Source organism: Scylla paramamosain, chromosome 4 (genome assembly GCF_035594125.1).
Source record: "Scylla paramamosain isolate STU-SP2022 chromosome 4, ASM3559412v1, whole genome shotgun sequence".
In the NCBI taxonomy this organism is placed as follows: domain Eukaryota; kingdom Metazoa; phylum Arthropoda; class Malacostraca; order Decapoda; family Portunidae; genus Scylla; species Scylla paramamosain.
In genome coordinates this window covers 38,807,515-38,823,362 of record NC_087154.1, presented here as the reverse complement: position 1 = coordinate 38,823,362, position 15,848 = coordinate 38,807,515, and the positions used below count along the sequence as shown (strand labels likewise).

At 37.5% G+C, this 15,848-nt stretch overlaps 1 protein-coding gene across 1 annotated transcript; it reads right to left on the bottom strand.

Annotated features, from left to right (window-relative positions):
* Positions 1 to 5,168: 5,168 nt before the first annotated feature.
* Positions 5,169 to 14,851, bottom strand: LOC135100078 (dnaJ homolog subfamily A member 2-like). The gene is made up of 9 exons (XM_064002974.1): positions 14,692 to 14,851; positions 12,736 to 12,882; positions 12,247 to 12,404; positions 11,467 to 11,547; positions 10,741 to 10,874; positions 10,043 to 10,224; positions 8,627 to 8,786; positions 8,195 to 8,322; positions 5,169 to 7,462 (listed from the first exon to the last, which is right to left on the bottom strand). Exons 1-9 carry the CDS (start codon positions 14,758 to 14,760, stop codon positions 7,280 to 7,282), a joined length of 1,242 nt encoding a protein of 413 aa, XP_063859044.1. The 5' UTR covers positions 14,761 to 14,851; the 3' UTR covers positions 5,169 to 7,279.
* Between the last annotated feature and the right edge of the window lie 997 nt (positions 14,852 to 15,848).

The following is a 15,848-nucleotide window of genomic DNA, read 5'->3' as shown; positions in this document are numbered from 1 at the left end:
GATAGTTGTGGAATACGCAACTGCCGGGCGAAGCCAACTTTCTGCAAAAAGAGAAGTGAATAATACGTTCTCAATTGTGAGGCTGACGTGCTGCTGGTAGTAGCTATGTTAGGTAACATAATATCTGGATAGGTTTTATCTTAACCTAAACTGGGACACTGTAAAAGTAATACAACAACAACAACAAGAACAACAACATCAACAACAACATTGTAATAGTAGTAGTAGTAGTAGTATCTTCGTAGGTTTAATTTTGATTGCCAGTGGCATGTTGACGCAATTTGCTGAATTTGAGACAACAAGCAGTTTAAATTAAGAGGTCTGTGGTCTTGCTGACGCCAACTTTATGTGTATAATGCGATTCAGCAATGCATCATCACACGTAACTGAAACATGCATGAAGGCGGCACATCGATCCCAGCCGGCATTCTGCCATACTATGTATACCGATAGTCGCTGCCTTGAATAAAAATGGGGTTATTTATCCATTAGCTTGTGACGCAAAGACGCAGCATCAGTGTTCTTGTGGGAAGCAACTCGAGAAGCTCTGCCAGTGTCATGCATGAAGACTGATTTCTATTCGGAGAGTATGTTGTGTTGAATTGCACCTTTATAGGTTGGGCATATGAAGGTTTGTAAAAGAGGTTGCGTCAGTCTCTTTCGTATATTATAAAACATAGCATTTATGTAAAACGTTAATACGTACTGTATGGCTGAACGTGAAATTTAATGCCATGCTACCGTATGAGTATGATCGCCACCATTACACAGTCTCCGTGCAATTTTAATGTGTCGTGCAGTTTTTACGATTTACTGCATGTTGACATTTCATGAGGACTCAGCTAAAAGAGGCACATAATTGTATTCTATACTTTTAACGAAACCCATTCAAATTAAGAATGAAAAATAAATAAATAAATAAATACTGGAGCAGTAAATTCCACCAAACATCAGGTCAGAGAACTGGTATGTGGCGGTAGGCATGGGGTAACAAGGATTGCATCACCACTTCAAACCCTTTTATGGCTCCAGCAGGACGCCACGTACGGATCCCCTTGACCCTCTGTGTGTGTGTATTGCTAAAGACTAGAGGTTCATGCTTAGCAGAGAAAGCAACCGTTTCTTTACTCATAACCAGCCTCATGTCTTTTGAGGGATGAGAATGAATATCTATGAAAGCTTTAGGACAGTTGCTTCGAAGCTGTTGTGTGCATTCCCGTCTCAGTAATATAGATATTGATTTAACTATAAAAAAAAAAGTGAGCTGTAAATAATCATTGCCTCTTGCTTAAATGATTGACTCAGTCTGGTTGTATATAATGCTTTCCGCAAGTCAATACGACAATGTCAAGGTGTTATAGCGTAAAAATAAATAAATAAATAAATAAATAAATAAATAAATAAAATAAAATAAAATAAAATAAATAAATTCCTGCGTAAGCATTAGTAGTTTCTGTTACTGCTCCTTCCTAAAGTAATATAACATATTATAACGTTCTTCGCTGGCAAATTGTCACGACCAACTCATCTATATAGTAACATATAACGTACATATCGTATTACCAACTAAAATTTACTGCTATAAAAACTGCTCTCTCTCTCTCTCTCTCTCTCTCTCTCTCTCTCTCTGGAGACAATTATTTATTTATTTATTATTTTTTCCCTGCTCGTTTCGTCTTCCCTTCCCACACATGATTCGCTGGCTCAATTGTTTATTACTTGGCAGGCCGAGGTTCGCGCCCCGCTCAGGTCGCAAGAATTTTCGGAAATAATGATTAATTACTGACAGGCTTAAATAAGACTGTTAATAAAAAAAAAATCATACACTTACCGATGCTGTCAAATATTTCACTGCTTATAACACCTCACTCATGTCCTCGGAATGTTCAGAGGCAACATGAAAGAGTAGTGATTATAGACCATCTAAATTAAAAATAAAAAGGGGTCTTTTTATAGACCAATCTAAATAAAAAAAAAATAAAAAGGGGTCTTTTTATACCTACTTTCATCATGCAAACTCACCCAAATGCTGCACCAGCGCTACTGGTGAGCTCCCATGACATACAGGGTCAACACTAACCTCCTGTCAGCATTCAGCCTGTCCTTGGGTTATGAACAGCCACTTAAAGACACACCTGCAAAAATATCCCTTGCTACTCTCGGCGAAATACCAGTATGTGATGCCAGAAATCCCGAGATTCACCCGTGATATCATTTCTTTGTCATATTTATGTTGGTGTATTCAAGCACAGTCCATATCATACACCTTGTGATCAGTGTATACTTGTAAATGTTAGTTATTCATTAAATATCTAGAGAGACGGCATTTCTGTTTGTGCACATTGCCCGTTTTTCATGTCCACTAGTATAACTCCAGATAGCTGTGGGAAATGCGATGTTTGTGTTCAATAATTTTCTAACTTCAGTTTTAATTTGAGAAAACATCTTTTCAAAGGTCGCAAGTGGTTGAGGCAAGCACAACAGCTTTATAATTTTTCTCCAGATGGAAACTTTTTTGACTATAGCATTGTTTTTCACAAGTATGGCAACTTTTCGCCAGAAATTCATAATTTATTGAGGAAAAGCTGATGATCTTTATTATTTATTCTAAGGCAATTTTAAATTTGCGCCCATTTGCATGTGTATCATTTTAACTGCTGGTTGTTACAACAATATAAAAACAGAAATGTTGATTAAATTTTAAAGCAGTGATTTTACTGGACAGAGTGAGAAGATGAGATAAGCATGAAAAAATAATCAAGGAACCTGCAACATGACAGTTTTGGATCTCTAAAATGGAGGTTATTAAGAACAGTGACATCTTACACTGCTAATAATTAAGAACACGAGTTTAAGTGTTTGGGCAGACCATCTATAATTAAGCAAGATGAACATGCTAATGACAATGAAGGAGAGACCTGTGGGAATTAATATGCTTAGGTGTATGGTCTGGTGTAAGCACTTACATGCAGGGAATTCAGAGCATGAATGGAAGAAGACACAAAACCACAGGTAGAATATTTTTCACAATAAAAAGAATACCCAATTAATATTCTTAAGTTTTCATAATATTCATTTCCATGTCTTCTGATCCCCGCCCCCCCTGAAAAAAAAAGCTTAATCTTTAAAAAATAAACTAATTGACAACTTATTCTTCCACTTGTTTCTTTTAACAAGAATTAGTTACCTAAATGCTGCACCACCCATGGAAAATCTAATTTATATATCAGACTGAAACACTACATTTAAAGGCAATTTAAAAAAATTCAGATATATGTATACTTTTTCATCTAATTTTATGAGCTCCATATAACTTAGTACATCATACAACTACATGTTAACATGACTGGAGGACTGATCGATGGACTTAGCCTAGAGAATGAAATGCCTATATGACAAGTGTTGTCATTGTAAACATGAGAAGCTATGAGACTCTAGAGTACAAACAAGTGGCATGTTGGTAATATAATGGCTTCCCAGATCAAGATAATACAGCTGAAGCTAATTGTGGCTTGTGATCAAATTTAGGTAATTAAAATAGTAAAACTGTGGTTTAAGAAGAAGAGTTTACCCCAGTAATGAAAACATATGGGTGCTACTGACACATACCTAGTATCAAATATTTACATAATCATTCAGATTCCTAGGGGCTTTCAATAACTAATGCAAAAATTATAATCACAATACCTGGACCTAAAATAATACTTCTCAAGGATTTGTCTTATGAAGCACACAGCAAAATGTCAAAATGCAAAAATCTGAAGAAATGAACACATAACAGCAATATAATTATATACACCAAAAGACTACCCACAATGAAAAGAAATCACCTGTGGATTTGGCAGAGTTAGCAGAGGGAAAATAAAAATAATGGACATCGTAATAATATGAAGCAGTTCAACTTGCCTTGTGCCTCCCATTAGATGTATACACAAAATTTGCAACATGTGTGCCTTCTTACTTTAAGCAGACTCAACATCAGTAAGTGTAAACATACTTATAAAGACATAAGGGATTTCTTTTGGATAAAGGTGTAAAAGAACAAGTGACAAGTGCATGAAATACAAGCAAGCTGCTGGCATAAGTTTGAACATATCTTGGGCCATTGTGCTATAGAACATCTGCACCTTAGTTACTTGACTGTCAAATGCTGTAGTTTTTCTGCATATATATATATATATATATATATATATATATATATATATATATATATATATATATATATATATATATATATATATATATATATATAATTACTCTGAATCTTTCAAGATGCTCTTTGTAGATGGATGGATGGATGGTACTGGTAAGCATGTATCCTCCTGGATTCATTTCCTGGTGCCAGATGGCAAATTGGGATGAAATCAATAACTTTTGAGTTGAATAAAAATTTGATAGAGCTTACTAACATGAGACTTGTAACCTGTTACACTCATAATCAAGTCATCACTTTTTACAAATACAGCTGCTATAGAAATCTCATAAAATGTGCTTTATTAACCAAGCAGACATCCCTTTAAAGGGAGTGGCTGTGACAATGTGCCTACATGCATACATTCATATTCTTAATAATTATACAAGGATTCCCTCACATCTAAGGATCTGGGCCTCTTGGAAAGAGAACTGATCTTCACTATCCACACTAATAGAGATCAGTTGTGCAGCATACCTGGCAATATCCTGAGCATGGCCAGATAGCAGCACTAGTTTACCCCTGCTGTACCAGAACAGGCTTAAGCCTTTCCCTGTACCTACCTCACCTGATCAACTATATATCATGTCAGAAGTGGAAGAACCTCTCACGAAGGCCCACAGTATTGTTCAGACTGAAGAAAAATCTCACTAGTTTCTTAAAAGTAAAGCTCGTCAAACACAAGTTGCTTGGCTATGATCCATTTTACCACCCATCCATGGTTTTGACTTTGAAGAAACTTAAGAAAGCTTAATTAAAATATTTAGGTGACTTCATATTGGGCTAAATCTGAAGGGCATGTGTTCAAGCTAAGATAATTTGCTTGCTGAACTTGCCTCCTAAAAAACAGTTTGCTGCAATCGCTTGTGCATATTGAATTTTGTCCACTGTGAAGACACCTTTCATGACTAAGTTCTCTTGCTTAAAAACAGACAAATACTAAAACTCAATGCTCACATGTACACTGAAACTTAAATTCACTTAACATAATTTATTTCAACATGTCTATAATATAAAGTGCAATAGTACCTGCTCAAAAGAATGAGGAAAATAGATTGGTATATATAAAGTATATATAAATGTTTTCCTTTACTTAAATATTCAAACTTCACAAAGATATGTTTTCTGTTGCAGAATTACTTCCTATGAGAGAGAGAGAGAGAGAGAGAGAGAGAGAGAGAGAGAGAGAGAGAGAGAGAGAGAGAGAGAGAGAGAGAGAGAGAGAGAGAGAGAGAGAGAGAGAGAGAGAGAGAGAGAGAGAGAGAGAAAAAAAAAAAAAAAGTTAATGCCACATAGCCTCAATAGCTACTTGTACCCCATGAGTACTGGGGTAAAATTAAGTGAAGCAGCTTCATCACAAACATCCTTACAGTCAATCTTCCATGACACATGACAGACTGGTTGAGGGTGGAACATAGTAATAATATCAAACACAATCAACACAAGTAGCTTAACTAACATGAAATACAAACTATGTTAGGAATGTTTGCCATGTAAATTGAATAACATGAATATATTGAATAAGTTTGTACCAATATGGCATGCATCCAAGGTCCAATTTATGAGAATGTTTCTTACAGGTGCAGACATGAGCATCATAACACACTGTTATATCCTGTGGTAGTATAGCATAAGCCTTGATTAGTACTTAACACAAAGGTCCATATTTTTTTCCTTCAAGAATTCATATCAATGTATGCCACTCAGAGAGCAGTGTGAGGGCAGCCTGTGTTGTTCATTAAGTGTGGATAACTTCTCTGCTATTTTGAGATTAAAATCTAATGGTGCCACCACATGCAATAACATAAAGATGTGCAGTAACTCTTGTCTCTAAATGCACCTCATGCCTTAACATTCTTAAGAGACAGCACAGTAATCTTGTACCAACAAACATCCAAGTCCCATGTTTGAATTCAGGTTTGTGAGGATGCTTGAACCCACTGTTATTTACTATTTCTAATACAATTCAGATAAAGGAATTATCTATTACAATGATTTGCTTTGTTTGAGAATAATATAATGAAACAGCTATGAGCACCTGACTAAGCAAGACAGCAATTGCTACGATCCTAGAAATCCTCATTTCTTCAATGAAATCAACAGCATCATGTAAGAGAAGTATTTTAAAAGCACAAAACTGAAGCTTTTGCTTTTCTTGTTTCTTAAGATACCACCTGTTCCTCCGAGTGTAAATATTTGAAATAATTCCAAACAGAAAAGTAGAGTCCCTCCAGTCTTGCTGTATTGGTGAAACTTCAACTAGCAACAAAAGACAAGCAATACTAGTCTCACCACTATACAAGTACCGAAGATATCTTTTCACAGAAAATTTCAGCACTTTTCTGAAGAAAATTATAAGAAGCACTTTTCACAATGTTATATCTATACAAGAGTGTGTGGTGTCTTGCACAAGACCACGGGAACTGCCAACTCTGCCTCATCCAGGGTCTGAACTTTGGTACTTTTAAGTCAAAACTAAGGAATAGCCACACTGAAAGATTGTTAGCCTTTTGGTTGCAGTGTGCCACTATGCTGTATCACAGAATATGCTGATTTTGCCAGGCTGGAGTTTCTTGCATATCAGCGGCAGATGTGTACATATTTCAGCACAGAACCCCCACCAAAAATTACAATATCCATTCATGGCAAGGATCATTATACTTCAGCTCTTCTTGAAGTTGAATCCTGAGGTACTATATATACTCACTACTCTTATCTCTTTTCAATATAGATAGAGAATTTTGCAATAACTTTTGTAAAGCAATCTGTACATAAAATAGTAAGAACAGTTCACATCTCCATTAAGAGATCTTCACACATCACAAATAAATTAACATGAACTGGTTTTCCAGCACACAACATAAACTGTAAATGGCATTGCAGACGTATACACAAATGAATTCCTTCAAGAATCTGAATGCACTGATTATCATGTGTATAATGTATATGGACTGCTACACAAGGATGCACAACTACCACTGAGCCCCAATACTACAACCAAAACCATGACATATCTCCTGGCAAAAAAAAAAAAAAAAAAAAAAAAAAAAAAAAAAAAAAAAAAAAAAAAAAAAAAAAACTTCCCCACTACTGGTGTGCACACTGTACATGCTGGCCTCCCATGTGTGGGTGATCATCATCTTCATCGTAGCACTGTCCCCGATGACTGCCTGGCCCTCCATTACCATCATATTCTGACATATTCACTTCCTCAGCATCAGCTGGGATTTCTTCTGCAGGTGGACGTCCCCCCAAGAGAGCTTCCAGTTCCTGAAAACATTGTTATTAAATTTTCTATTATTACAACCTTTTGCCACCTAACAGTTCCTGATAATGTCTCTTATAAAGACACAACTAACATATAATGAACAGTATTGCAATAAAAAACTGATCTATAATATTAAAACTTGATGGCAAAGGCTATCTTTATTATTAAATAAAGATAGACCTTTATTATTCACATAAACTTGAAAAATCTACTTTAATTATTAAAACTTTGAAGGAAGACCTACAAGCTAGATTGTCTAGCTGAAATAGGGAGTCTATGAGCATTTCAAGTTTTGGGAAGAAATGTGCTGCCCTCCATCTCTACCCCTTGCCTCACAGGGGCATGCAAATAGCTGGGTGAGGGAGGAAGATAGGCACATTCTCCGACCCTTTCTGTCATCTTCTATAAGACAAGGAGATATAAGTGCCATATCCAGTCTCTCTGCAAGCTGTATAGTTAACCACTGAGGATGACTGCCCCTTGGAAGATATAGACAGCATTGTAGTGGCAGTCTGGCACCAATTACAAATACCTACTTGTTTACATTTTCCAGATACCTATGAGAGCTACACTGAAGAGGTAAAGTAGAAATCATGTCTTTTAGAAGAGCACTTCTTACTTAAGAGGTCTGGACAAAATCACCAGTTTAAGGGGATATGAAATGTTCTATAAAATCAACTTTGATGAAATCATAAATCTGTTTCAAGAATGTAACAGTAGATATTTGCACATACTTTCAACTTTCCTTCAGGGGCAAAGTAGTTTTCAGGGAAATCTACTTCTATGCGAATATAGAGATCTCCTTTCTCAAATGGATTCTTGTAAATTGGCATGCCCTCGCCAACAATGCCACGTACACATCCTGAAAGAGGAGAAAGCAGCACTGAAATTAATAACAATTACATGAAAATCATAGTTTGACAAACAGCATGTGAAAGGAAACAGATGTATTGCAATATATAAAACATGAAAACCATGAAGACTAATTTTCATACTTGTAATTTTTACCATCATTAACATTACAACCAAGAGGACCTCAACTATACAGGTATCCTGTCAAACTGAAGTCCCTGTCCATCTACCAATGAGTGTGTATGGTCCTGAGTTTTGGATGTGTGGCTTCGGGTAGAATGAACACAAAAAGCACACGTATCAAATAGCATTACCTGGAACTAATACTGAGCCAGGTGGATGGTTGACTACTATTTTTCTGCCGTCTAGATGGTCCACAACAGTAGTGAATCCACACAGTGCCTCGGTTAATGTGACAGTCTTCTTCATCATGAGGTCAGTTCCACTTCGTTGAAATACGTCATGTGGTTTCTCCTTTAAAAGGAAAACAGATTATGTAAGTCTATTTTGAATGTTTGGAATGTAGGAATGTGAGAGTGGTAAAAGCAGATGGGGGAAGTTAGTGATCTGCAAAAAGGTTGGTATATAAAAAACAGTTAATTTTGTATTGATTTTAAGCACTGACCTAAAAGAGTTTTTCTTTCCTAATAATACATGTACATTTCTCAAATAGTTATTTTTATCAACCAGAAAATTGGCACATACTAGACTTTGCAAAGTAATGTACCTGATTAGGAATTTGTAGTTTCCTATAATAAAGATTATTATGCTATATAATTCCTCTTAACTATTGCAAGTGGCAATTTTGAGTCTATGGGTTTATTTTTAGTGGACTAAGATTAAGAATGGCAGCAAATAGGAAAGTGAGAGCACTGGAGTGCTCGTAGAGACAGATGGAGACTTTATAAGGCACAGAGCAAGCATTAAAAGAGATTTAGATAAATAATATACAGTAAAATCCCTCTCATCCGGCATTCGAGTATCCGGCACATTTTTCCCCGAACCTTAAAATCAATAAAAAATCAATGTGTACTCATAAAATCAATTAAAATTCCCGCGTGAGGCATACTTTGTCCCCTCGCCACCAGAGCGCACTGCTTCGCACCACCTGCAGCCCACTGCACTGTGTTTACTCAGTGACTCAGTCCCGCGTGTGCACTGTTTATCACCTGACGCCTTCATCATGCCTAAAGTTGTAGAAAAGAGGAAGCGTGTTGTTCTTACACTTAAGCAGAAGGTAGACATTTGTCGACGATTAGAGAGAGGTGAAAGCAGACAGCAACTAATGGCGGAATATGGTGTGGGCTCATCAACTATTTATGACATTAAATCCCAAACGAAAAAGTTGTGGGATTACATGAATGCCACCGACATCCCAAAGGCAGCGGAAAATCGTCACACACTGCAGTATCATCGTGGTGAAATGATGGACAAAGTGTTATACGAGTGGTTCAGCTTGAAAAGATCAGAAGGAGTCACAATTACAGGCCCAATGCTACAACTGTGTGTTGGTGAGTGTGAGGTGGCAGCACAGGTGGCGACGTGCGGCACAGCGATCAGCTGATCTTTGTTATGGTAAGATGCGTGAGTGTAGGGTGGTGATTGTGGACATAATTTCACTTCTATTCAAGTATCCGGCATGTCGGCGGTCCCATTGATGCCGGATAAGAGGGATTTTACTGTATTCTGTACTGGAATATCTCCCTTTGACGCATGAAACCTGAACTTACCTGGAGTACAATAATGACATCACCTGGTTCCACCCCAGGCATCTGGTCTCCCTCCCCATGGAAGGTGATGCGCTGCTCATCCCTCATCCCCTTATCCACCTGCACTTCCAACAGCTTTGTCTGTTGTACCACTTTCCTGCCAAGACATGCCTGGCAACGGTCACGTTCGTTTATAACCTCACCTGCAAGAGAGTAACTGAATACAGGTGTGTATTCCAACTTGTTCTCAGAGCAAAATTCATACAAAGCTGAATACATTAACCCTTCTGGGAACATATTCGCAGCACAAAATTCTTTGTTGCATTTAAAAATTCACTTGGGTGAAAAAATTCATGTACCAAGTTGTGTAAATCTGCCAACAACAGAGCCAAAATACTGCTACAGAAAACTAGATTACTAACTAAATTCTTGTTATTCATTTCTGTACATGCTGCCTTAAAAGATAATATATATTAATAAAAGAATTCAGAAATCTGAAAAATAATCATCATGTTTGAGGACACCACTAACCACCACCTCTGAAAATAACACTCGGCTTAACATGCAGAGGATGAAACTACTGCTAATTATGTATGTGGCAGATAGCAGCCACTGACAATCCTGGGCATACCATGTAATGGGAACTGTCCACCTTTGTGATCTTTCTGTTACTTATCAGATATCTGATGGCTAAACACAGGTGAGAACTGGATGCTCACCTTCACCGTCACAAGCTGGACACCGACTCTGCATCTGCTGCACCATGCCAGGACCTAGCTGAGTTATTGTGACCTTGATGCCTCGGCCGTTGCAGGTCTGGCAAGGATGAAGTGCCCCTGGTGGCCCACCCTCACTACAGGACAAGAAGGGAAATATCAACATATCTTTTAAGCAGATTCAAGCCATCTGTGCATTACCAGCCTCATAAACATGGTGTTATTGAAGTTCTTTGCACATTAATGGTTACCATGAAAACCTGTACTACAACACTTGTGGCAAAGGATTAGTGAAATCTAAGGTTATTATGTTTAAGAGGTGATGTTTATATTAAAACAATATACAAGAATAACAATTTTGCTTCACAGCCTCAATTTGGAAATCTTGTTTATAGGAAAACTGTATGCTTTCACTTTTGTGTGTGTGTGTGTGTGTGTGTGTGTGTGTGTGTGTGTGTGTGTGTGTGTGTGTGTGTGTGTGTGTGTGTGTGTGTGTGTGTGTGTGTGTGTGTGTGAGAGAGAGAGAGAGAGAGAGAGAGAGAGAGAGAGAGAGAGAGAGAGAGAGAGAGAGAGAGAGAGAGAGAGAGAGAGAGAGAGAGAGAGAGAGAGAGAGAGAGAGAGAGAGAGAGAGAGAGAGAGAGAGAGAGAGAGAGAGAGAGAGAGAGAGAGAGAGATTAAGCACTTTATTATATTATTGACATTTTCAAATACAGCAGCTCATCTACATACCCTCCACAAGCAGTGCAGATTGTATTTTTGGAGAGCTGCAATTTTGACACTTTGCCATTGTACAAATCTTCTAAAGATACTCTGTTGAGGAATAAACACAAATTAGAGAACAAGGTACAGCGAGTCAAGCATCATGAATAGATAATGTGATTGTGCAAGTCTCCTACAGACAGTCTGTTGAGGAATAAACAAATTACAGAACAAGTAGTAACAGTGACCCAAGTGTCATGAATAAATAATGTGAGGCTGAAAAGAGAGAAAAATAATGGTTTCACCCATACTATGAACTTGAAAACATAACATTCTTTTAAAAATCAGATGGAACATTGTTCAGAAAGAGGAGCATTTGAGCTTTATTCAGCACAGTTTAACATTTCAGAACTGTGACTCAAATGAAGTTAAGCATCTATACTACATTTTGGGAGCATTTTCCTTCATATCTTAAAGGACCCCCTAAGAAAAAGCAAGATGTTAAGATTAATCATAATTGTACAAAAATACAAATAATTGGTAATATAAGTAAATAAAAATGTTTAGCTCTTTTTCCAAAGTAAATCAATCGTATTTTCATATTCACCTATCCATATACGAGGCTGGGATTTCCCTTAAAAACATCTGAATACAAGCATTCCATTTATTCATATCATTATCAAAAAGAAAAGTGAAGCCAATCATCTGTACTAAGGTGGTGGTGGTAACATGGGAAAAAAACACAATCCCTACAAAATAGTGAATGCAGAAGATTTGATTCACTGATCATACTTAAGCAGACACACTTACTTCAGCCTGTGCACTGTATTCTCTCCTTTCTTTGGTCCCCTTCTTGGCCCATGACGCAAGCCTCCACCTCCAAAGCCTCCAAACAGGCCCCCAAAAGGCCCTCCACCACCAAAGAAGTGGCTGAAGATGTCGTCAGCTCCTGGGCCAGTATCTCCTTCCTGCAGAGAAACCGCATCAACCAGTCCCTTCTACTTACAAGACAAAAAGACTATCAACAGACAAACTCTATACTGTACATTCAATTTTGTTTATTTCTTCAATTATGTATAGAGATTAATTTCTTGCCACATATGGACATGGCTACAGATGTCTGTGAGAGGAGTGTTAATTACGGATAATTTTATGAAACCTGATAATTAATATTTTTAGCAACCACAGGACTTAGCTTTAAAAGCGAATATTAAAACACAGAAAAGTGAGTGTGGCAAGTTATCTGTTTGTTGATCAAGACTGTATAATCAGATGGGCAAATTAAATACTTGTGCTCACCTGCAAACCTTTGAGGCCATAACGGTCATAAATTTCACGCTTCTGTGGGTCAGTCAAAACCTCATGGGCAAAGGAGATTTCCTTGAATTTGTCTCCTGCTGCTGGGTTCTTGTCTGGATGATATTCTTTGGCAAGCCTGCGGTAATTCTGTGATAAAGAAAAGTTAAAGCAGGTTCAAAATCAACAGGCCAGGCCTATTATGCAGCATTAAAATTAGACATGATCATACAATGGAAGACACACTGACTTACATGTATAGAAAAGTGGTGGAAATGTAGGACCACCAATGTCATAAGTTTTGTCCTTTATGCAAGTAAGATCAGATATTGTGTGTGTGTGTGTGTGTGTGTGTGTGTGTGTGTTTATCCTGCCTCTGCATCATTACAACAAACTGTAAAGTTCTGTATTATATGGTGAAGCACATCTTCCATATTTTGTCGAGTTTCTCCACACCAAGCAATGAGATAACATTATATTAAGTTCAATTTGATTACACCATTCCAATTATAGGTATTTCTATGTTTTAGTATGGGATTACTCAAGCCATGATGGTCTACTAATCTACTTGTATGAGTTAGTCATGTGTGGAATGAATATACAGATTCTAGTTCATTTTACAATACCTGAGTATAATAGATACTCATACAGACTCAAAATTAAGTTTATCTTCTTTGATGGCAATTAAAATCCCCAACACCTGAACTGTGGAGGCATGTCAGAAAGTGTGAATGAGGAAAGCAAACATTTACACCTGTCTCCAGTGGACAAGATCACCACACATAACAACCTAAATTAAGAGATACTTCAATGTTTAACCTTAATATTGCTTTCTACAAATATTTTAAAACCATTCTCCAAATTGGGGATATTTTCCTTCAAAGCAGTTTAGAAACTATACAAAAGTATTAAGATTGATATTTTGGCAGTTAGGCAAGTGTTATGTGAGCAGTACTAAAATATTGATAAAATTAGATGATTTTGTTATGGTTAGGCTAAGGAATTTCCCTAAATTGAAGCCTTTTTTGTTTGAATGCTATGTTTGTGGTATTTGGCTTTTCCCTTACAGAAAAAAAAAAAAAGTTTCCCACAACTAAGAGCTCGTTTTGAGGGGATGTTGAGGGAGATATGGGCTTATAATATGACCACCAGGAAAATTATAACTCCCCACTTGCAACGGGTACAGGTACGTCTTTACTTCATAAAAAAAAAAAAAGAAAAGAAAAAAAAAAACTGCATTTGTGAATATAAAATTGCTGCATCCTCACATAGCTATATAAAATGTAATGTACACGTAATGGTGCTACTAATTCTTCTTCCCTACACATACGTTTTCCTCCTGTATTATTTTGGCTGATACATCACGAGGTAAGGCGCTACACCATAATAGACAGGGAAACATATCTTACAATCCATCAAGAAGCAAATGCCTGGCTAGTTCCTTACAGCAATCCGTGTAAAACGTCCGAAACATTTACCCGTATGGATGATAAACAGAATGACGAAAGCTCGGTTACTAGAGTCGTAAGCCTGTAACTCAGACCAAAGTAAAGCCGCCTGCCTTTCCCTAAACCAATCAAATCAAGTGCTCGACATCCAGAAATGTAAGAAAACGAGCGAATAGCAATAATTAAGAATTTCCAACGACAGCATTAACCACGCAGACACCAAACAAGTATAGTGAAATAGAAGTCGAAGTTAATACAAAGGACCAATACCCTAATTATTAAACTGGAATGAACTAGAATACACATTAAAAAAAAAAGGCAACCAAAACGACGAAAAGTAGACAATTCTTTAAGACAACAAAGGGGAGAGAGAGAGAGAGAGAGAGAGAGAGAGAGAGAGAGAGGAAGGTATGGGAGAGCAGAACATTACACCCCCCAATATGGACTGCTGCCACAGTCCACCACACAAGGAGGAAGGACTGCTTCGAGGAAGCCTCCAGGGTGAACTTACTTTGCGTATTTCTGAGTCTGAAGCGTTTCTGGAGACGCCCAACACCTCGTAAAGCCTGGTGTCTGCCATGGTGCGCGGCACGGACCGTGTGTGTGCAGGAGTGGGTGCTGGAACCTTCCGCCGCGCCTGCTCCCTCGTCGGGCCAATGAGATCAAACCCTCCAAACCGCTTAACCAGCAGTACCCAATCCCCTGACCTGCTGACTTAGTAGTGCTGCATTTTGCCCTAACCAATGGCGCTATCCGATCCTGCCTTCCGCTGATTTAAAAGTATTCAGTTCCTTATAACTTAACGCACTGGCCCTATCATCTTTTACCTTATAGCAGGATCCCAAGCTCTTCCATGGGCTTAATAATTTTTAATCCTATACCACTTACCAAGTGTATTTTCACAGGGGTGTTAAGGTCCGAAACCCTTCCTGCTGTAAAGATGGGATTCAATATGCTTTATGCGGCGACGTAAGTTTTCAATACCCTTCTCAAGTTCTCATATGCCTAGGGAGTTCTCGACGCTATAAACGTTGAGGAAGACACGTTTTCAGTTTTCAGACATTCTTATTTTAAAACTTAATTTCTGGTAACTTCTATTATGGTCTCTCTTCTCTGGGTCAATGTGAATTCACAGCTCTAGCACAATGGTCTAGGCGAGTCGAGCCGAAGCACGCAGCCACATACCAATCTAAAAGCAAGGGGTGGATATGGTGTTGTGAAAAAAAAAAAAAAAATCAGGTAGCCTACAATTGCGTAAGAATTTCCCATGGTACTGTGTTACCAAATTGCTCGAGAGAGAGAGAGAGAGAGAGAGAGAGAGAGAGAGAGAGAGAGAGAGAGAGAGAGAGAGAGCCCTTCAGTATAGATATGTGAATTACTGTAATAATATGACATAGTGCCAATTATTTAATCATAGCATACTACTGATTTAAAATATATTATAACACTGAGGGAGATTATAAGAAGTGAATAAATAGTTAGTCCGTTATACGATTAAGCAGAGATGACCAGAAAAATAGATAAAATAGATGAAATAGTCTGCTACTTCTATTTAATAGTAAAGATGATGGAGTAAAGATCAATACATAATCAATGGACACGATATATATATTTTTCAATTACATACATTTAATTAGTTATCTAATGTAATGAATCCTTGTTAAACAT